At 42.8% G+C, this 23685-nt stretch overlaps 2 protein-coding genes across 2 annotated transcripts; both read right to left on the reverse strand.

Moving 5' to 3' along the window:
• Window positions 1-26: 26 nt before the first annotated feature.
• On the reverse strand, window positions 27-14700 carry atxn7l1 (ataxin 7-like 1). Its single transcript, XM_061668164.1, is given in 13 exon segments — window positions 27-2631; window positions 3060-3270; window positions 3390-3869; window positions 4983-5104; window positions 5275-5292; window positions 5294-5507; window positions 5894-6129; window positions 7056-7138; window positions 7865-8265; window positions 8489-8687; window positions 11542-11646; window positions 14318-14365; window positions 14531-14700. Coding segments are annotated over 13 exon segments (2232 nt in total). The 5' UTR covers window positions 14628-14700; the 3' UTR covers window positions 27-2613.
• Window positions 14701-16135: 1435 nt separating this feature from the next.
• On the reverse strand, window positions 16136-23599 carry sypl1 (synaptophysin-like 1). Its single transcript, XM_061668378.1, has 5 exons — window positions 22376-23599; window positions 18968-19086; window positions 18685-18889; window positions 18349-18540; window positions 16136-17778 (listed from the first exon to the last, which is right to left on the reverse strand). The coding sequence occupies exons 1-5, from the start codon at window positions 22664-22666 to the stop codon at window positions 17647-17649; spliced, it is 939 nt and encodes a 312-aa protein (XP_061524362.1). The 5' UTR covers window positions 22667-23599; the 3' UTR covers window positions 16136-17646.
• Window positions 23600-23685: the final 86 nt, after the last annotated feature.

A 23685-nucleotide genomic window follows, 5' to 3' on the forward strand; every position in this document is an offset into this window, starting at 1 on the left:
GAAATAATTCTCCCCACCCAAAAACATCACACTTAAGTTATTTAATAAAAGCTTTTCTTTTTTTAAAACAACAACTGCTCTGACGGCAGTGAAATAAATGTATTTAATAACAAGGCGAGTAGCAGACATTCAACTTTTACCACAGTTTGCATCCTGAAACAAAACAAAAAAAAAGAACAGTGCGCTGGTATCAGGAGGTCGTTGTTCTGTTAACTCTTCCTTTTTTTTTTTTTTTTTTTTTTTTTTTTTACTGCAGTTGCCAGAGACATACAAATATAAATTTTGACTTTGAACGTGTCAAATATATATAAATAGAACTTGGTTAAAGATTTTGTTACAAAGTGCAAACACCACGGAAGGGGAAGCGTTAACAACAAGCAAAGACAAAGACGTACAAAAATCAACGTGAACTTTGTCATTGTTTTAGCTGCATTGTCACAATGTCACCTCACATTGGGGTTCCTATCAAAAAAGATAAACCTCAGTTGAGAAGGTCCCAGACTATGAACATTAGGCCGGACGTATGTATTTAACCCAGTGTGTGCCCCCCCCCAAAAAATAAGCATTCTAATCCCACCCAGCAAATATACATGACACTGGGATCAGTCTTAAAAAAAAACACATTTGGGAAGACCAGTGATGAAAACAGGACTGCAAGACCTTTTTTGGAATATGATGCAAAACGCTTAGTTTTCCTACAAACTACAGTGGCTATAAAAAGTATACACACCACTGTTCAAAAGTTAATTGAGACCATGAAAAATAATTTCCAAACATTTGACCATCAATGCTAACCATCGCCTGTACAAGTTAAACTCAATTAAATTTTTAAAGAGGGTAAATAAAACAACTGAGATAATGTGGTTGCACAAATGGGCACACTCTCTTATGACTAGGATATGGCTGTGTTCTGAATTAACCAATCAACATTCAAACTCACGTAAATCGGAGTCAGCCCACACCTGCCACCATTTAAAGGCCCTCTGAATAAACCCAAAGAAAGTGCAGCTGTTCTGTTATTCCATAGGGTGTGCACACTTGTGCAACGACATTATTTCTGTTGTTTACTTTTACTTCCCCTCAGGAAAAGATTCCCCCCACCCCTCATTGAGTTGTACAGGTAATCTAGGTCACAACAATGGTGGACTCATCTTCATTTTCTATATCACAAAAACCTGGCATTTGAACAGGGTGTGCGGAGACTTTTTATATGAACAGTATATGAACTTTAATAGTGTTGAAAGGGGCACTGATGTGTTTTAAATATGAGAGGAAATACTGACAGACGGGCCCTAAAGATGAAGACGATACTCATATTCTCAGTCTTGCTTAAAAAGCACCTGTTGTATGACAGGCTCCAAGCGGTCAAGTGATGACAAATGGACACGTCACACGTTCCCCACAAAAGTATTGATAGTGCGTTCTCACTATTCCGCTTGCGATGAGCAATGTGGTGAACCGAGGGAAGAGGAAGTACTGCAGGGAGTGGTGATGAAACATTTTCCCGTCTTTTATCTTTCAATAAAGCTTGTACATCGACTTAAATAGTGCATGGATGAAGAAGTGTGTTGTGTAATGGTCAATGGACACACACTTGAACTTGAGCAACTAAAATTGGAACTCAAGTAATAATAATAATTAAAAAAAAAGTAAATTGCAAATATGTGAATTTCAGGGGGGAAACCAGGCCATTGACGTCAAATTATATAGCTGTTTAAATCCTCCCTTCTGCAGCTCAGTACAAACGGGGAGAATAATAAATACCAAAGAGTAATCAAACAGATATGTACACATTTTCAACAGTATAATACTTTCAGCATTTCTTCAAAATGACAATTATTCCTTGAGCTCAAACCCTAAATGGTACATGGCACTCTAGAAAGACCTAAGAAAATCTGTTAAAATAGCAAAAAAATAATGTTTCCTTTAGTTCAGACTTCCACCTATATTAGGTACAATACAATGCATTGAATGGCATCATTGGTTAAGAGATGTTTTTCCCCCTGTAAATGTATATATTGTAAATGTGAACGGGGTCTTAGTGTGGCACTGGTGGAAGCTGCTGCGAGGGAGGACGAGGGCAGTAAGAGCACTTTAAACAGCCATGCTGGGTGTACACAATGCACACGGGACAAAAGACTGCAAAGAGAGTCCGCGTAAAAAGCGGCTTCATATAAAACGGGGAGTTAAAAAAGTGGGAGGGAAGGTAAGAGGGCGAAGAAGCTGGTTAAAACCCAACTGAAAAGTTTGCCATTGAGCAAAGATTGCAGGAGAAGAAAAAGAAATGTTGAAGCCGAGCCGATGTTCCAGTCCTGTAGTAGTTCCTTGTCAGCTGACCACAAAGAAACTTATAAAAAAGTGAAAAATGAATTCCTCATGAACACGGCATCTGGACTCCGCAGTCCCGGGTTCATTTCAGTCAGCGTCGTTCAAAATTAGAACCGGAGGGTGAAAACAAGCAGGTGAGAACGTGCGGCCCAAGAGTCCTGAGCCCGCTTGGCTGCCATGAACGGAAGTAAATAAGCGACATCACACAGGTGAAGCAGTCTGATTGGTTCTGTCAATAAGGGGATTGGGTTGGGTCTCACTGCCAGACATTCTACCATACAGGTGTCAGTGATGCAACTTGGCCTGCAGGGAGAGGAAGACGGAAACAAGACTTTTCATACACGGTAACTTTCGTTTTTTTGTTCAACATGTCAGTTTTGTAGTACAGTAGCGAGAGAGTGGGAACAGACACTAGAGAAAACAAAAAAGTTTGTTTGAATAGGTTTAAGCATGCTTTAATAAGTTTAACTGTTTAAAGCATGTGGGAGGGGTAAACTAACTAACTAACATCTTGTTGTTTTTTTTGTTTAAATGGTGTCTTCATATCACAGATTTACACCGGTGGCGGGTGGGTCTGGAACATAACCCCGGCGATAAACGGGGGTTCATTATTGGTATTCATTACAGAGGATTTCCTCTATCTGCGGGGTGAATAATCATTTGCAGGTTAAATACTAAACAGAACAAATGGATTTCATGCAAAGAGAGTAGTTACTAAAAAGACAGCCTACCTGTCTTTGGGACTCGCTGTCGTTCCCGTTCCCAAAGAAGCCGTCCACACCGCCCAGCCTGTTGAGCTTGTTGCCGGTCTTCCCTTCATAAGAGCCGGCGCTCTTCCTCTTCCTCCCCTCTGCTTTTTGCCCATAATTCAACGCTCCAGAGGAGGGGGCGGCTGTCAGCTCCCTGCTGGCAGAGTAGGATATACCGGTGTTGCCAAGATCACTGGGGAGAAGAAGAGGGGAATTTGCAGTTAATGACATTTAGCGAGCACCAGTTTGAGCTTGATGAATAAACGCCGCAGTCCAACCTGACTCATAGAGGCAGGCATGGCCTCCACCTACCTGTTATTAGAGTTATGGCTGCGGGAGCCATCAGCTTTCGATAACCAATGGTCACTGTAGCTCCAAAGCCCGTTTCCCTCGCGACCGTGTCCCTTTTTCCTCGCCGGGGTGGCGTCCAGGCCCCCTGATGCTTGCAACGGCGGATGATAGCCGGTCCCGTTCCGAAAGGAGCAGTAGTAGGAAGAGTTTTTTCTCTTAGCTCCCACGAAAGAGTCCTCTCTCTCTTTGGTGGGGCGACTGGCCCTGTGCGCGCTGTGATGGGATGCTCCCAGAGTGGAAATTGGCTGTGGGGCATCTCTGAAGGTCAAACTTCGAGGTGAAGATATGGGATGAGGGAAGGAGGGACCGCAGGAGACTGAACTGGACGGGGCGGTTAAAGGCGGACGAGTGTCCGACGGGGGAGAGGGATGGGGTGCCTGCTGGGACGTGCCGCCAGAGGGCGAAAGGGAGGACAGGCTCTCTGCAGCAAGAGGAACCTTTCTGGAACAAGATGCATGAGGTCTATTTAAGGGGTCTCAAACTTTTTGGGTCTGCCACAAGAATGAAGGAGGACATCCGTATAATCCTCAACCCAATTCAACGTTTCTACTAAGAGAACCTCTAAATTCAATAGGGATTAAAAAGTTGACTGTTGAGGAAAAATGATGTTAAGAAATTCTTTTTTATTTTTTAATTTTATTTCATTCCAGAAATAGACTTATTCTTACATGCAAACAAAATTGGAATGGAAAGGATCAGCGAGAACGAAAATCTAGCTTCTCCATTTGAATAAATTTCCCATAATCTTCTGAACAATTTCTAACTTCTAAATATTTAAGACCCTTAATTTGATGAGCTTTTGAAACAATTTACTTGACTTGTTTCCTTTCACGACTATATTCATTTATATCACTTTGGTTTTAAATCCTTTAAAGACTGCTATTGTAATATTTCAAAAATCAAAGAAAAAAGTTGTAATATGAGAAGGGGCATTTTTCTTTAAAGTCAATTTTGATATGATTGTGCAAAGAAAGTGATGTCACAGAATTTCAAAAACAACTATTCTTAAAATATTGCGCTCTTTAATCAGGAAAAGACACCTTTATTCACTTGAAAAAGAAGGACCATAATCTCATAAAATACACTTTTTGTTATCCCAAATCTAACTAAAATAAGGACTCCATTCTAAAAAAATGTGCCTTTTACTCCTGAATAGGACTTTATTCCTGTAATAAGACATATTTTGTTAAAAAACATTTGTACTTGCAGGGATGTGAGATTTATGTGACAATACGTCACATCAGACTTTTTTGCTTATTGGCCCAAAGGTAAGGTACAGAGAAGTAATTGGTTTATGTTTGTTGTATTGAGGCACCGCTCCCCATATATAGATAAAGACTTTGACCACAATTTATTGCAAATTATTTTGCAGACCCCCAAGCTACAACTCCGGGGACCCCAGTTTGAGAACCGCTGCTTTAAGGTACAAATTCGTGCGTGTACACACTGGCCCAGGAGACTAACCGTATATTTTCAGATTGAGTTTTGTGTGAAACGGACATAGAAGAGAGAGAAGAAGAAAAAAAAAGAAAAAAAGAAAAAAAAAACACTGACCTCCACATTTGTGCATTGAGGTGCTTCTCCACCATGTTTTGGAGCGCCAGCCTCATCCTGTCCCACCGCCTGTCAAACACGTAGTGGCCTCGTCCCATGAGCCTGCTGCTGAATATGCAAAACTGCACCCAGAAAAGGCGGGTGGGAAAAAACGAGCGCGTAAGAAATTACAGACTGATCATGCTTCTACGTGGCTCAAATGAATTGCTGCCCGAAGCATGTCTAAGAGGGTATTAAACCCCCCAAATTAACTCATAAAATGCCAACAACTTCAAAATAAGTCCATATTCACCCCTGAAGGCTGTGGGTGGACTTTCAGAGAAGTGAAAGATGGGTGGGTGGGCATCCTCGGGAGTCTGCGCGTCGCCATCGTCGCTGGACAGCCGCTCGCCATCTCCGCCTGCTGTCGTTGTCCAAGGCTGGGGCGAGTGCTCTGGGTTGGAGGCCGGGATGGGGAAGGGACCTGGAACAGCGAAGGGTGCTGGTGGCGGAAGCTGAGGAGCTGAGGTGGTGATGCCTGGAACCCTGCAGTAGTTAAAGAATATGGCAAGGAAGTAGTAGTTCAGCTTCAAGCAACAGATATTTACTTCTTTCCAAGGTCTTTTGGTTTTGTTCTTGGGTTGATGTGCACATTCCGGATTGAGAGACTGACAAAAACAGGCTAAAGTCATGAAAACAAGGATTTTGTCACATCAGCACAAAGACAAAATAATTGCACTTGTGAATGTTTGCTCCCCAGCCAAAGCAAAGGACAAAACCGAGGCTCAGTAGCGTGAACAGAAAGAGGAAATGAGTTTCTCATAATACTTTCTTCACCGTAACTCTCCTCAACTCTTGTTTACAGCATCCCCTGGTGGGGGAAAAAGTGAACAGACAAGGACGAAACAGATTCTTTCCAAGCCCATTCCTACCTGGGTATGTGTGCGTTTGCCAGCTTTAATTTCAGCGTGGACAGAGCACGTCCATTAGGGCATTGAGACTTGCTGGGAGACGCGGCGTCTTGCGAGACGACACTTGGGCTGCAACCGTCCTTGTCTTTCTCCTTCGCTGCATCCTTCTCCTTGGTCCTGCCCCTGTGCTCGGCCAGGAGGACGTCAAAATGTTTCCTCCTGCCAGGCACGGCTCGGCGGTGGGTTAGGGAGTGAGTCTGCAAGCAGAGGGAAGAGGAGCAATGTTCTAATTGGGTAGTTTGTCTTGCTTACAGGGTGATAAGTGTTTTGCCATGCTTGGTTATTTGCATTGAGCAAATGAAAACTGTGCAGAATTATATTGCAATGGGGCAAAAGCTTCAGTCTTAGCTTTGAATCGAGGCTGTCTTCTCTCAGCAATGTTGCTATTATGACTGCAACAGCTGACATTCACATACAGTATTTTCAAAAAATTAACGACGGAACTGATTTTCAAATGCACTCTAATCAAATGAATACAAGCAAAAAGAATAGTTCTATATAATACAGAAGTTCGTCAACCCTTTACCAGGATGGTCCAAAAGTAGGTCACACTCAAAAAACATTGTTAATTACATTTAGTTTTTTTCCTTGATTTTTTTCCCCATTGTTAACATCCCTCCTTCTTTCTGTTTCCCACTTATTATTCAAGTATCCTTACATTCTTCCTTCACCTATACCTGCTTTTCTAGCTTCCTCTCTTCCCTCTGTCACACCTGCTCTTGTGTTCAACCATCCTGCCGTGCTTCCTTTGTGGCTTAAACCTGCTTTTCTGCCTTCCTGACCTCCGGCCCTGACCCTCCTTTACTTGGATCTACTTTATTTTGCATCCTTCATCCCTTTAAAACTACTTTTTTGCCTTCTTTTGCTACCCGTCCAAACTACTTTAGAATATTTTTTTTGTTCATGACTCAAATTATTTGCCATTATTCACATTTGCTGTTAAAAAAAGAAAAAAAGTGCAGTCCCACAAAACGAAAGATTATATTCCCAAAGTTAAAAGACTATTCATTTTGACCCTGCAGCAGTAATTTGCATCTTTCTGCTATTACGTACATACAGTTAGTTTATAAACAGTTATAATAAATATGTGTGTGTTTGGGATGGATGCCTGGTGTGTTGGCACCTTGCAGGTGAGGGAGCGCGTGCACGGCTGTTTGGTTTCAGGGTCCTGGACGCCACAGTGCTTATTTGGGTCAAATATTCTTCCTGTTAAGAAAAAGGGGGGAAAAAAGCACACATTTAAAGTGCCATTTCCAAACAACTATCACAATGAGTATTTAGGATTTTCACATCTGCATCTAGTTGCTGCAATTCATATGAAAAAAAAAAAAAAAAAAAGCAGAAATTGGCAATCGAGTTTGTGGGAAAGTGGGAAAATAAACCAGTTCCATTTGAATTCCAAATCGGTTGTGATGTTTTATTACATATCATGTGACAACAACTGAGTGTTGAAAAATAAATAAAAATATGAAGCCATGACTCAGGAACAGAGGGAGCCCTGAGCGAGGGTAAAATATGGAGGAAATCTCTGAGCTGTGGAATTAAAGGGTGTGCACCAAAGCAGGAAGAAAAGGATGGAAGGGAAAAAAAAGAGGAAATATATCAGTTAAACCACAAAACATTTAGAGTCAGACATTTTGATGCAGTTACAATAGTAGTTAACAGATTGGATATCTGGAGGGGAGAGAGAGCAGTGATATAAGAGTGAGAGGGAAATTGTTGAAAAGAGGAGGGAAAGTCTCCCACTGCCTGTCACGGCCATCTTGTCTGCAGCCAAATATTCAGCCTGGATGCTCTCCAAAAGTTAAGGAGATAAGAATGAGCGAGTGTGTGAATTTATAAAGCGCATGCGCGCACAACGGCAGGAAATCCTCTGAATGATTTCTAAGAAGCTGGAACATTAATACAGAATAAAACAGAACCCCTGCAAACCTGAAAGCCTGTTGTGCGACCTGGAAGAAGCCTTGGTGCCATTTTGATTCTTCTTCTCAGAAGGTGACAGTGACAACAGCTGAGAGGCCGGCCGGTGAGCAGGTGAAGGAGCGGGGGAGGGGGAAAGCGACGATGCCGGCCGCCTGTCAGGAGGAGAGCGCGCCGGGCTGTGGCGCACGTCCAGAGACGACGGCGATGCGGAGGAGCGCGGCGTGGAGGGCCCCGTGTTGCCGCGACCATTCGGTAGTTTCACATTGGAGAAGCCCACGGCTGGGAGCGGCGGGTGTTTGAGAGGGGACGAAGAGGGAGAAGAAGACGAGGCAGCTAGACCGACCTGTGAGGTCGAGTTGGCTCGGCTGAGGCAGGGCATCTTTTCCAAACTGACGACCGGAAGAGATACACTTGAGGGAATAAGAAGGGGTGTCATCATATAGTGCAAAAAATAAAGCTAGCGATTTTAAAAAGTGCATTTCAATGAACCTCCGTAAAAGATTTTTAAGCGTTCATTTCTTACGGTTTTTAGGATATATATATATATATATATATATATATATATGCATGCATGTATGTATCCCCGCATTAAACGTGTGTGTGGGGGGGGGGGGGGTTCAGCGTATGGCAGACCATGGCTTGCTCCGAGCCCCCTTTGGAGGATAGACGGCGAGTGGCGCTTTGCTGAAGCGCGAGTGAGGATAGTCTTTGGGGATCCGAAAGGCCAATGCATCCTCAGGACCGCCTGCCACGGCGGGGACCGCCGCAGGGGCTTTGGCCTTCATGAGGACCAGCGGGCTCCTTGAAGAGACGGGAGAGCTGTGGCGCTTCTCTGAAATGAGACAAAAATCAGCGTTTACACATACAGATATAATGCATTGTTAAAGGCCAATGTTGGTGTTCTCGTGAACCCCCACCAAGCTGCTACTGCTGTGTCTGTGCGCAGTGCAAACTCACCACAGCCATCAATTATGAATACATTTGGAGCCAAAGCTGATCAGAGCGTAAGAGTGAGGGGATGCGGACGAGCCAGAAGCGGGCAGGGAAATAAATCAAGAGAGAGGAGCTCACACTTACGGTTCTTGCTATGCATGTCTTTGTGGGAGCAAAGTGGGGAGGGGATGAAGGGGGGTTGTGGTCCAGGATTCTTGCGTTCTGTCTCACTGGGAAACTAAACTCCAATTACCTGAATGAATGTACACAGAGGAAACGGGGAGAGGGAAAGAAAAACACACAAATAAACACAAGCGTACACACACTCGAGCCACAACATCTGATGAGATGTGCGTATATCTGTCTCGCAGGACGTCCTTACGTGATTAATTTCGTGCGTGTGTGTGTGGATGGCAGGTGAGTAAATAAGCAACTGGAAGCATCGGACTAGTGGCAGCTGTATTCAGAGTTGCCGGATCAAAGTCCACAGTCGCATTCGCAGGTACGCAGCTACCGTCGAGTCGGTGACATGAACAGATTATTTCACACGGCTCCACACATCAGACGTAAGCTAGTTTAGTATTAGTGCCAGCATATGTGCGTGCAACTCTGGCCTGGATTGGCTCGTCAAGCATGTTTCAGACTACTCGCAGTGAAAATGACCAGATGAGCCATTTTTTCACCCCCAGTAGAGCTCATCCAGTGGTGGTGATTTACAATAGAGGGACGGCTGCCCAGGCAAGGTCACTAAGCCACTCAACTGCAAGGGTACCTTCGCTACTATACACTCCTGCCTGCCTGCCTGCCTGCCTGCCTGCCTGTCGTTATGGCGATGCTGAGAGCCTAGCCGGCTGCTGATTGGCCGGACCGGGTGCGTGATGAGGAAACTCTGCTGGGTCATTTACACAGAGAAAGGCCAGGGGGTGTTGTGATGATGGATCAATAGATTAGGGGACCAAATTAAGAGTGTGAAGGGAGTTAAATATCACACATGCCATTCTTGTGTGCACTTTTTCAAACTGTTTAACTGTTCAAGAGACTCCCAAATTCAAGCTTTTTTTTTTTATTTTAATTATTAACTAATATGCAATGTTAAAGCCTCTTAGAGTGGACGTTTGGCTATAGTATTTATTTTGTTTTATTTGTTTACTGTTTAGTGTACCAAAAACAAGCATGGCAATAAAAAAAGACAAGAATGTAAATTTATAATTAAAAAAAAAGTGTGCCAACACAAATGACAAAAATAAACCATGTTTTGGTACACACTCGGCAATAAAACAAAAACACACATTGGAGTAATAAAAATAAAATAATAATCTACCTCATGTTTTGTCCTTCGTTTTTCTTCTGAGGTCTATTGGTTGTTGGCAAATTTGCTTAATGTTGCATTAGCACCACTCTTCCCCCCCCCTTTCTACTGCAAGGACACAAATATGACGCAATGTTAACGTTCAAACCGTGCATTGTTACAGCGGCTTACAGTATTAAATACACTTCTGCCTAGTTTTGATGAACACTTTGCCTACTTTGAGAGTATTTTAATACTGGTCACGCTAGTGATACCTAGTTGGTACGTGGTGTAAAAATTTGAGAACCACAGCTACAGTTGATTGGCCAGCAGGCCAAAACAAAAGAAAGTATGATGGAATTAGGTGAGGAACTAAGCCTCTGAGGTTTGGCTATATTAAATGTAGTCCAGTGAGCACAAGTACTTGCCTGCTGTCCACATGCAGAAAGTGAGCAGCAAACTGGGCGAGCTGACCCTCCAGCTAGCAAATCCCTTTCTTAGTGCGTGTGTTTCTATATGTATGACCTCAAAGTAGAGTTTAAGCATGAAAGCAGATTCCATAATAGATGTACAGTGGACACGAACAAGGCCAACGCAATGAATAGATCTCCACTAGGCGGGCAGGGGACAGAGGCGCCACACACTTGGGACAGTGGCGCAATGGGAATGTGCAACAATCGGAGGAAACGCACAGGACTGCTCATTTACCGGAGGCGGAACATTATTTTTTTTTTTTAATGCATGTATGACACACTGTACTCGGTCCTATAATTTGAAGTCATGACTCGAATCCAATTCACAAATACAGACTTCACGCGCGTCCAACGACGACTTGTTGTGACGTGTTGTTTCACGCTCCCCCGTGTATGTGTGTGTGCATGTTTAATGAGTGTGTTTTAGACCGGTTGTTCCCCCACCCCCGATTGTGTGTGTGTCAGCAAGCAGAACCGCTGCAATGGGTGGGTGTGGAGGCTGTGTAGGAGCAGGGACAAAACAACGGCTGCCGCGAGCCTGCGTCCTCACAATACCATTGACCTCTTTCCGCTGAGAAACCAAAAGTAAGAGTGCGTGCGCATGCAATTATGCGGGTGTCTTTTCTCTCAGCAGTTTGTGTGTGTGTGCGTACCCTCAACCTCAAACAGACGCCGAGGTTGGAGCAGGTGCCAGAAGCAGCAGCAGGAGCTCGCAGGCAGATGCGAGCGAGTCGAGTCGTAATCAGTGAACGGCGATGATATTGTAAATACTGTAACTGGGCCACTCAGTTTTGAGGAGATGTGCCTTGCCCAAGGGCAGACTGTGTGTCGATTCCACACAAGGATTTGCGATCGCAAAATTTTAACAGTTTTGACATTTCTGAGTGTCGGCACGGACCATTTCCAAGCAGATTGGATACTCAAATGTGGTCAGTATGTGTGTATACAGATTTGGGAGGAAAAATCCCGAGTCTAAACCCATTTAATCTTACCGTAGTGCGTGAGGAAGGCCTGAGGAGTGACCACCTGATTGCAGACATGGCAGACAACGAGATGAAAGTCCTCCAGCACTGGAAACAGACGGCGGTGGAGCATCTCTGAGGAGGACAGCAAGAAGATCACACAAACCGGCCAATCAATGACTTCCTGCCAACTCCATGTAGAGAAACAAGATAGACAATGTCAAGTTTTTAAATCATCCCTTTGAATGCATCCACACTTATCTAGAAGCACCGGGATGTGTGTTTAACAGTGCTGGTGAGGGAGAGAAAGAGAGGAGAAAATCGGCGGGATTGTGGGTGTTTGTGTACAAGAGAGTCGTGGTGACATTGGAAAGCAGCGCAATTTTCTGTCATTCTGAGCGTACAAAAACTTTGCCCTTGTCAGATCTATATATAGACGCACCTGTACACAGTGTTGTGTGTCTCTGTGTGTAAAAAGGATTTTCCCAATTGAAATGAATGACCATTAACATCTTTTTAATCCAGAAAGATAGCACTATTGTAAATAAAAACATACTATAACATAAGAGAATGCAATTTAATCAACTGGTTGCATAGTGTATTTAAGCCAAAAGTCATACATGCTCAGTTGTACATTTAGTGTTGATGTGTGCCGTCAAGGGGCGTGGCCTCGTTTGTAGCGTTGGCCGTTTTCCACGCTATTAGTTCATTAGTCTCCTCCAAGCTCTCAAATTTTCGCTTACAAGTCAAAGCAAAAAAATCTTTGAACAACGGCTTGTAGCTTGACAAACTGTTAAGCGGGGGCACTCTTATCTGAAGGCACCACTGTGGAGAACTTTCTTTCACTAACATGCATTACAACAACACGTGGCTCAGGAGGGGTATATTTATGACGGCAAAAGGGCGCTTTGCCAGGCTGCAGCAAGCCGAGGTGGAGCTTGAATGAGAGTGACGTGAAGAAGGACAGAACGCAGTTTCCTGTGGAGGTGCCAAGCAAAACGCAGTGTGAGTGTGCAACCTATTTGTGCAGCCCGACTCGGAGGGAGAGTGCTCCAGCCAACTTGCGCGCTTCGCACGCTGCCAAGGAGCTGACAGGCAGGAAAATGAACTAGAAAGAGTGAAAGCTGGACTGAAACATTCACTCACTGGATGCCAGTTTTCACTAGGAGTTACATGCAGTTCCTGTTTGAACTGAGAGAAAGACCAGCTAACCTGTTGCGAACCAGCCTTAAGCCTAGAATTCATTTTTTAATAACAATGGGAAATTTTGCACAATTTTCGAAATGACAAAGTTTTACTTCAACCCTGATGTCTTGTGAGCTTTAGTGCATTACAAAAAATAAAATAAAAATAAAAAATTTGTGTGCGTTACATTCAGACTTCGAGGCCTCAGTCATTAGTGTCGAGCAGCCGTGAAGAATAAGCAAGGGACGAGCTCATTCAAGAAAAATCGCTCCTTTTGAAATTGGAATTCACTAACTGGCGCTTCACTCGATGCGATTACATTCAGCCTTCCTTTATTCTGCTTACTTCTTGGAGCTCGAATTATATGTTTCCTACAGATAATGACTACCGTGATCCACCGTTTATTGCGGGAGATCATACTCCAGACTCACTCGTGATTGGTGCAAAACCACGATATATAGAGTGAAAAGTAACGAGACATTAGAACTTTTTGTATTACTGAAGTCATTACGATGTTTTTCAAACAGACCACTCTAATGGGGATTTCTTAACCTCTTATTTTTAACACTTTTAAAGCATTCCCTGGCACCTGTTCAGACTATATCACTTGCACAGCTCTCCAAATAAGAGGCAAAGCGTACATGCTTCAAGCTGAAGCGAATGACGGACCGCGATATAGCGGGGGAACACTGTACACACATGTTCAAGGTGTTTCGCCTCGCTGGTGGGCAGCCAGTACACACAGCTCCGCTCTGACAGAGGAAGATAAAGCATGTGAGTGACTGAGTGCATTCAGGGTTGGGGGGGGGTGGTATTTGACCAGCCAATGTGAAGTGCTTCCTCAGCCATGTGTCTGTGTGTCCACGAGGGCTGTGGCTTGGCAGTGATTCAACAGAGTGACATGCTGCGCTTGGGAGTATTTATACCCACGGAGGTGTGAAGGAACTCCTCTGGCTGCTCCCTGCGGGGGGGTGGGGCTTTAGGGCAGCGATACCCCAAAAAAGAAGACAAGCATTCACGTATACAGGCAGAAAATTGTCCTTCAGTGTGAGCGTTAATGCTTGTTTGTGTTTTAAATCCTACACGCACACACAATGTATGTGTGCTGACTGGCTGTCGGAAGTAGTCATTCAACAAGCTACAAATATACTTTTCCAAACCTATATAATAACCATATATATTTTCATATGCTTCTGCCAAATGTGATGTCAGTCAGTTACATTGGTTGCACATACAGAGCCAAAGCTGTCCAGGTCTCGTGGGCATTTTCTGTCTCTTCCGACGCTAATTACATTAATTTTATCAACTACAAATGCCTCTTAACTGTTCTATATCTATTTTAGTAAGTGTTTGAACTCGTGGAGTGCGAGATAATTTTGTCCTCGTAAATGTTTTGTGCTAAATTGTCTGAATTAACGTTAGAATTCAGAAAAATAACATAACAGTTATAACGTAATATATATCAATATCTGTCTGATTATGCTGTTTCTCGTGCAAATCATTTAGGAATCTACGAAATGTTGCACACGTCCAAGTGTTAACTTGAAGCTAAAGTGCTCGGTGCTGCTACAATAACAAGGCACCACGCAGCTTACGTGACAGCTCCAACTTCCCCACTCACCTTCTTCGTTGACAACAAGCTCTGCGTGGAACTCCTTCAAAGGCGAGTCTGCGTGGAAACAAAATGTTAGGACGAATTCAAAAATAAGAAGACACATTCAACAAACTTTACAGGGTGGGCGGGTGTCACGCAAGCACACATACACAAACTGGTTAGCATTAGCTTGTTAGCAGTGGCTGCCCCCTCGCTGACGCTGTCGCGTTGCCAACTTACCGTCAACGAGACGCAGTTGAGCAGCACCGACGAACGAAGACCAAGGCTCGCTGAGGAAGGTATCCGGACTTGGTATGAGGCGAGCCAGTGTCGCCATTGCTCTTCCTGCTCGTCCTTCCCCGCTCTCGTTTTCTCTCGCTCGCTCCTTCTCCTTCGCACGCAGCAGGCGAGGAACGAGCGTGTGACGTCATCTCCGGCAGCCTTCGGCAAGACTCTGCTGTCGTCGGAGGGTTGGAGTGGAAAGGTCGCGACTCGATGAGGTCAGAAGTTCAACGCTATTTTGCTCAGTTTATTGTACGGAGGACTGAGATTTCAGGGTTAAATCAACTACTTTTTTGAAAATCTAAATCTAAAATGTGCGAATTTGAGAAGTTTCCTGAGCAAAGTACTTAAAATCCTTCTTGGGGATTATAATCCAACAAGTGAATCATCTCATCGCTCTTTCTTGTTATTGATTAATCAACATTTAAGATAGTCACATTTTCCTGATGAAAATCGACACTCTCCACTTGAGCTCTACTGCATCCTTCTCAACCGACACTGACAGCAGCAGCGCAACTGCGACTGGCTCTTGCTGTTGTCCGTGACGCACATTTGGTGTCACGGTGAAAAGGGATGAAACCGTTGGTCGTTTTGATATCAACTTTTAACTTTTTCCTTCCCGCTCCACTGGGATGAAACCTCTTCATTTGCCTCATACCACGCCAATTGTTTTCCTGAATCAAGTCTGCACACGCGCAGCATAGAGATAGAATAGTCCATTGCATGAGATGGAAGGCGGAACGATCATGATATATTAAGCAATATTTTTTTTCCAAGCACGTGAATTAAGATTAAGATCTATTTGGTACCTCGGAAATACATCATACTCACCAGAGATGCACATAATTAAATATGTTAGTGTGCAGATCGCTATAGACATGTTTTACAAGTTGAACTGGCAAGTTTTTTTCCCCGACAAACCAATCAGAGGACAGAAAAATGCAGACGTCATCGAGGGCCAGCGCTCTGGCCCTGTGAGAGTTAATTTAAAATCTGATTGGTGAAGGAAACAGTACAATTGTTCATATAATTTAAATTACATCTGCCAGAACTACTGATTCTGAAGGCCCTGAGCAGATTAGATTGACATGGCAACACATATAAGGCTGCATTCTGATTGGACAAAATATTTTTACTGGAAGCAGTGCAGCTATGAGAAAGGCAACCAAATGGAAATAATAGACTGTTGTGAATAAAGTAATACAATTTCATGGGATAATTATTTGAATTTAGGTTGTAAATGTAGGTCAGTGTTTCTGATAGTGTTTAACGAAAACTACCACAGACCAGTAGCCAGGGCCACAAAATAATGTACTGTATTCTACTGCGCTGACCTCTTGTGGCTAAAACAAGCAACTGCACCTCAAATTTCCCCCACTGTAAGTACTGAATAATATAGGGATGTAAATATAACACGGTGTATATGTATATATATATATATATATATATATATATATATATACATATATATAGTATTGCAGAAAGACACAATGCATTACATTCCGAATAGTTCATAAAACAATAAAATATGATTTAAATGGCAAAAGAAATGTATCGCAACCATTGAGGATAGAGCATATGCAGAGGCATAACCAGTATAGCCCCCCCACATTCAGTATTTTATTTGACATCCATCTACTTACATTTTTTAGCAAAACAGATATGAAAATACACTGGAAATATCTCGAACAGCCACCTCAATGCAAACAAATCAAGCATAAAACACTACAGAATGAGAGGAAAAACAGTGAATGGAACATGACATGAAACTATTTTAAATGATCTTAAAGGTGAAATTGGCAACGCTAATTGGCTCCAATGAGTGTCAAATATCGGCATCTAGTCCTCCGCGAGCCCAACATTGCTATTCAACATTCTGCCTCTGCCTCTGCCTCCTCATCCATAAGTAATAGGGAGGAAATAACACCAGAGATATTTCCTTGACAACTGGGTAGAAAGATGTATTACTCACGGCACAGCTCCCATCACTCCCCCTCGGAATGACACGGATTTGGACGAGAGCGGCCCAGCGTACCTCACTAGGAATAAAACGCCAGGAAATCCTGACATGTTATTTGGTTTTTGCCTTTTCGTTTCATTTCTATTCCTGGAGGAGGAAGATGTGTTTAATTAGCCTGGTTCAATCTTTAAAAAGGCAAGAGAATAAGCATGTAAAAAAATACTACATTCCACAACTTAATCCGTTGTTTCCTGAAAAACTCAATTCTAACCAGGATTTAAAGAGTAAATTCAGAGTTTTGTCTCTAAATGTACTATACATGCTGGAAGATAATTGCTGAAAACGTGCAAAGACTGAGAAATATGTAGTACTCATTTGTGGAGATAGAGTTTTTATTTGTTTTTTCTTTTTTTAAGAATGCTTCATTGTTGCATTCAGCAGACACGTCCACAGTGTCTGAGAACAGAGAAAAGAGCTTGACTTTTTTTTTCAGATTGTGAAGTCTCATTTTCGATATCTGGGGATTTTATTTGATTTATTATAATTTTTTTTAATCATTCAAATTTGACAGGGGTGTTGACACTCAGTTTCACCTTACAGGAACTTAAATAAATCCTGACATGGAGAAAGGCGCAGAAAGATTGAATACCTCTCCTGATACAATTAGGTTTCCGTCTTTTTTTGGACGCATGCAGCGAGCACCTTTTCTGGGATGAATAAAGATGAAAAATATATAATCAGATCAATTCATTCAAAAGCCAGGAGAGCCTCATTAAATGTTCTTCGTGAACAAAGGCAGGAAAAAAAGCATCCTGAGCTCACAATTAGTCTCTTTCTCTGCAAGAAAAAAAATATACGAATGCACAATAATATTCAGTCATAATAAGTATCTTCCCTCTATGAGAACAAGCCGAGGGATAATACCAGTACCCTAATGATGACCCTGAATTTCTTTCGTCAAACTACTTAATAAACATGAAAAGCTATCTTTGTTGTAACAAAGTAGGAATTTGATATTCTAAATGCATTGGCGCATCAGCAAAAAATGGATTTTTGGGTACAAAACACCAATTTGCCAATAAAATAAGGTGTTTGTTTACGTTGTTCGTGTGCGTTAGATAGCCGCTGGAACCTGCTGCCTCCCCGGTCCCGGTTGGGTTGAGATTTTCTGCGAGTGCCAGCGAGTCTCCTTGTACACAAACCAGGCGTTGCCGGCCCACACGAACATATTGAGGTAGCCAAATACCTGAAAGCATTGCACAGGGGGGGATTTTAAAACACAAAAAGAGACACATTTTAATTCATAAATAAATTTTTCCTGACTCACTGCCTGTTTTTGTTGATTCCCAGCAAAGTGTGAGTGGGGGGGGGAATTAAAGTGTTGTTGCTCAGTGTCTCATGACTGTGTGAGTCAGTATGCATGTGCTGAAGAAACTGGCCAGTGTCAATTTTGCATAAATCCCAACTGATGGTGCTGTTAGAAAATATTACATTAACTTTCTTCCTCAAATATATATTCTATTCAATACAGACTAGTGCATATATGGCAAAATGTATAGAATTAATTTAGTCCCATCTTTGGAGTAATTCTCATCGTGTTCCTGACACCCCTCCCTGTCCTTTCTCTGCTGTTTGACGCAGTAAAAGCTCGAGAAGCAGCACTGGGAGCGATTGGTTGAGCCCCCCACCAATTCTGCCTAGCAACAAGGTGCTGCACAAATGTCACATGACCAGAAAAAAAAAACATCGACTCGCCCAGTGTTTCCCAACCAGGCATTTAATCGATTGAATTTCAGTGATTGACAGAAAGTCTCACCACGGAGATGTTGAGCGTGCGCAGGTTGGCGAACTCGGTGACCTCGCAGGTGATGTTGCCGCCCTTGCAGAGCGCGACGGTGGCGCCGATGCCTTCGGTGTCCGTGGCGTCCTTCACGTTCTGCAGACCCTTGGCCCAAGCGGACGAACACACCAGCCACAGGAACACTATGACCGCCGTGATCACAAAGTCCTGGAAGTGGTCGACAGACACACAAATCACTATAAATATATAGAAGCCACAGAGAACATCTGAACTTTCTTTGAACAGGGGTGTGTAGACTTTTTATATGCACTGTATGCTACTTTTAACATGACGGAGATACAAAACCCTCACCAAAATGGGTCCAAAGTCAGAGTTCTTGTAAACGTGCATGTATCCCAAATAAACTAATAGGGCGGCCATGCTGTACAGGAAGCAGACGATGGCGACGCCCACGAAGAACTCGGCCGCGGAGGACGAGTCACCCATCAGGTGCGTGGTCCCGACGGAGTGGTTACATATCGTGGAGTTTCCCTCGATGAGCGCCACTTCGCTTAACCTGACAACATAAAGCACATCAACCAGGTGTATGTGGCGAGGGTGGGGGGGGGGGATAAAAAAAAGTTCAAGTTCTAACCTAAAGGGGTAGTGGAAGTTCGCGGTGAGCGTTTCGTTCCTGCCATCGCCGCAGAAGACGGACACGATGTTCTTGGCCACGAAGCCGCCGCAGCTTCCAAAAGCAAATATGGCAGTGAGCTGTTTGGAACAACAAGACAGCAATGTATTAGAAGAGCACAGTAGAAAAGTCGAAAATTGCCTACAGATGCCAGATGGCGGCAAAGCAATACTTTCCCATTAGACAGGGCTACGGCCTCAGCGCATAAATAGCGAATTGGTGAGTTTTTCAGCATATAACAAAGGACAGGTTTAAATAAAAATACTTCATCAGCGATTTAGGAATATGCAGGGAACACTTTATTTACAGTGTGTAATGATTGACATATAGCCCTCCCAATGACAGAATTAACGGTGACTAAAAAGCAAACTGGGTTGCAAAAATGAATTGGAGAGAGCGATGGGGAAAAGGAGAGATGGATAATTCCACAGCCTAACAGTTCTTCAGCATTCACAGCCAACTTCTCCAGAACTTGCATTCCCTCATTATCTTTGACTGTCTACAATGCACGTTGAGGAATAAAAGTGTCTCCTTGGAGAGCATTCCACTGCAGAATGCCTCGCGGGAGTGGGGGCAGGATGCAATTTAGCGTGGAGGAGACCATGTGACGCTAATGCGTGCACTCAAATGCCATTCTTAGAAATCGTGTTTTAAGAAGTCAAGACGGACAGCCCCTGACATGAACGACATAAAAAGATGAAGCACGTTAGTCAAGGTTTATCGCAAGGACTGTAGAATTTTTTTTTCTTTTAACCCTCCCATACTGTTGATTTTCCATGCACAAATAGTATGTTGTGGAGCAACACATGTAAGACAGACAATACTCTCAGGCATATATTATTTATCCTCTGTGAAGAATGACTAATTTCACAGCAGCTCACTGATGAGATTTGACCGACTCCATGTACAGAATATCCATATGTCTGTATTATTCTGAAACTGTGCAAATGTGGTAGAACCACAGAGAGTTCTCAGGACTGTCCGACGCTCCCTCTTGAACAACTGTACCATGAAAAATAAACACATTTATGGCACGTACAGTTTCATGAGTTTTCCTTGATTTAACACGCATGGTAAATCTAAAATTACCCAGAACAGCCTCATGTTGTAGCCAGTGATCATTTTAAATCTTTTCATTTTTGTGCATTTTAGCTCACTCAAATTTCAGGGTGACAGGACGACACTTAGGGCATTTTTATTGCTGTCAAATGTCAAAATGGGTCTAATTTGACATGAGTGTAAGTGTTAAGGGTGCGTTCTGTTTAAAAGTGCTGGCTACACGGGCAGCGTTAGCATTTTAGCTTCAACCACATGCGTTCTTTAAACACACACAGACACCTCGAGGCCTGAAACCAGATGTTGCTCCACATGACACCGGCCCCTGTGTGCTTCCTGTTGAAATCCTGATTTCCCCCCGACCCCCACCCCATTCGTTATAGATCATGTAGCCACATGGCGCACATGCAAGATGCCAAAAAATGGCGGCGATATCAGTGTATGAGAGGACGACGCAAACGTCGTATTTCCAACATGTGGGTCAACATCCTCACTTCTAAGCATTCGAGACTTCCTGTTTACATTTGACTCTCAGGAAGTACAAGCGTTTAGGTCCACTGTGTATTCCCGCTCCGGAATGATGACATTAACTTCCTGGGTGTCTCTTCCCATTTCATCATTTGACACAATTAACACGTTCACAATCAGCATGTGACCCAGTACGTAACGAGCACCTCCAATTGGAGGAAAATAGAACAGATGCAAGTAAACTCTATACTTTATGTTCAAACACGAGGTATGTGTATGAGCTTTTTCCGCCAGACTGTTATTCCGTGGGGTGAATTATTGCTGAGCGTGGCTTTAATCTGTAACCGTGCCATTTGAAGCACAGGGCCGCGGTAACCGGTGAAATGGACACCGTTTCACTTTCTTCACTTCACACACACACAAAATAAAAGAACTTCAGTTTTACAGTGGTGCCTTGCGATACAAATTACCCAATTTACAAGAAACAGAAAGAGGATTACATGTCGTGTATTTCTAACAACCACATAATTTTGCTTATGCTAGCTCAATGCTAAAACACCATAGACGGGCTAATGAAACTAGCATTGATATGATCCTCTTAGCAACATATTGTAACACATTTAGAGACATTACAATACATGCACACTTTATAATCTGCGAAACACTAATATAATATTACAGCAGTTTACTCAGTAATAGTAGTTGCGAAAATCTTGGTTTGTGTCTTCGTGACTGTATTTTACTGTTAGGTTATGCACACTAGTCGTAACAAATTTATAATGCACAAATTGTTTAATTCTTTACTTTCTACTTTATTACGTCATTACTGTTTTATAAAGTTCAATATTATAGAATGCTATTTTTTCTTATAAAAAATAATTTTTTTTTGAGGGAGGATGGAACCCATTGATGGCATTCCAATTAATTTCAATGGGGAAAGAGGATTTGAGATGAATGTTTTGAGTTGCGAGCATGGTCAAAAATGAATCAAACTCTTAAGGCACCACTGTATATAATGTTGTGGTGAAGTGGAACCTGCAAGAAATTTAAAATATATTATATATATATATATATACATCCATCCATCCATTTTCTGAGCCGCTTATCCTCACTAGGGTCGCGGGCGTGCTGGAGCCTCTCCCAGCTGTCATCGGGCAGGAGGCGGGGTACACCCTGAACTGGTTGCCAGCCAATCGCAGGGCACATACAAACAGACAACCATTCGCACTCACATGCACACCTACGGGCAATTTAGTTTCCAATTTATGCATGTTTTTGGGATGTGGGAGGAAACCGGAGTGCCCGGAGAAAACCCACGCAGGCACGGGGAGAACATGCAAACTCCACACAGGCGGGGCCGGGGATTGAACCCGGGTCCTCAGAACTGTGAGGCTGACGCTCTGTGTGTGTGTGTGTGTGTGTATATTATTATTTAAAACCACCAAAATGGGTGATTCTGCAGATGCTAAACAGAGTATGCGGGGGTCCACTGTATAACTTTGACTCTCATATACCAGTACTTTGTGGGGACAAAAGGGTAAAATTTTTTGCACACTGTATGTTCCCAATCAATCTATACTAATGTTCTGTTCCTCCAATGCTGAGGTGTTAATTGGACTTCAATACACTTTTTTCCCGAAGAGATCCTTTTAATTAAATTGCATCAACAAAAAACGTCAAGAAAACGGTCCAAAAACGTTTTGTAGCTGCTTATGGGGTAGATGAGATGAGAAGGGGGGGGGGGGGGGGGGGTGGAAGGAACCGCACCTCCTTGTCGTCTGGTTCTGACCCACTTTCTTCCTCAGTCACATACTTTAAAAGAAGAAACGAAAAGAACCAACTTACCCACTCCACTAGTTTGACGAAGCCCAGTGGCTCCTTCAGCGGTGACAAGTTGAGCCGAAATCCGGTCATCACGACTTGGGTCCAAAACTTTTTTTTTTTTTTTTTGTGGAGTCCTGAACAGTGTTGAGTCGGTGATGTTGGTCCCACACACGGAGGCAAAAAAAAAAAAAAAAAAAAAAAAAAATAGGCGTGATTTGACATCGTGACGTGGGTCTGCTGCTCACGCTGCAAAAAATGAGCACTGAAAAAAGTGACGAGAGAAGGGAAAGGTTCGACGATGAATTCGGTCATGAGGCACCGAAGCTAGGGGAAACTTTTGACAGTTTAAACAAAAAACAAATTAACTGGAGCGGTTTTTTCTTGGTTTTTTTTTACAGCGTAGAGTCGAACACGCGTATAACAAATGTTATATCATTTGTTACAGCTCTGTAACGTTCTTTCTGCTATGGAACGTTCCAGAACCCCCCCCCACAAAAAGACTGAATTTCGTAACGTCCACTTTTTTTGTGTGTGGCTATAATTTGAGTGAGATGAGGCTCAAATTTGAGCGTTCGGGCAAACCTCCTCGAAGCCGACTGGGTCATATGACGGCCGGAACAAAAGCAAAAGATTCTCAAAAGTTCTTTTATGTAAATACATATATAGATAAGGACAAGAATTTCAAAGCGTTACCGAACACAAAATACATTCGACGCCCACGTCACGAGCGGCAACACCCTATTAAATGTAAAAATAGAACTTCGCTAGTGAGGAAATAGATTTAAAATGTATAGCACAAATTTGTTTGAAATCAACGTTTGGTTATTATTTTTCTTTAGGAGGTTAAATATTCTCCTGTGACAAAACTGCGGATTCGAGAACACAACGCAATGCATTGTGGGAAGTGTAGTATCCCGGATAACAAGCGCAATTTTAACCACAAATAATGCTAAAGGATTTGCTTCATTTCAGTCGCTCGTTATTATAATTATTTTTTCAACCAACTCCATTAGTCTTGACACATGGGCAGAAATCATGTTTTAAAACCAGACACACATTCACTGCAATATTTAAGGCATTTAGAAGTCTGAGCATTTTAGCATGAACTTAAAAATGACCAACAAACAAAATAAACTAATTATCTCTGAAAAATAGTCAATCCTTCCCAATTGGACTATGAATACATATTTAATTGATCCCAGAAAACCAACTAACAGGAAAAGCATCATATTGTGTCCCCTAAAGTGTAATTTAATGCCATTTTGCATTTATATTGGACACTGGACAACACGAACAAGACAATCTGAAGCAAAAAAATGGATGAAACGTCA

Source organism: Phycodurus eques, chromosome 22, assembly GCF_024500275.1.
Source record: "Phycodurus eques isolate BA_2022a chromosome 22, UOR_Pequ_1.1, whole genome shotgun sequence".
Taxonomy (NCBI): domain Eukaryota; kingdom Metazoa; phylum Chordata; class Actinopteri; order Syngnathiformes; family Syngnathidae; genus Phycodurus; species Phycodurus eques.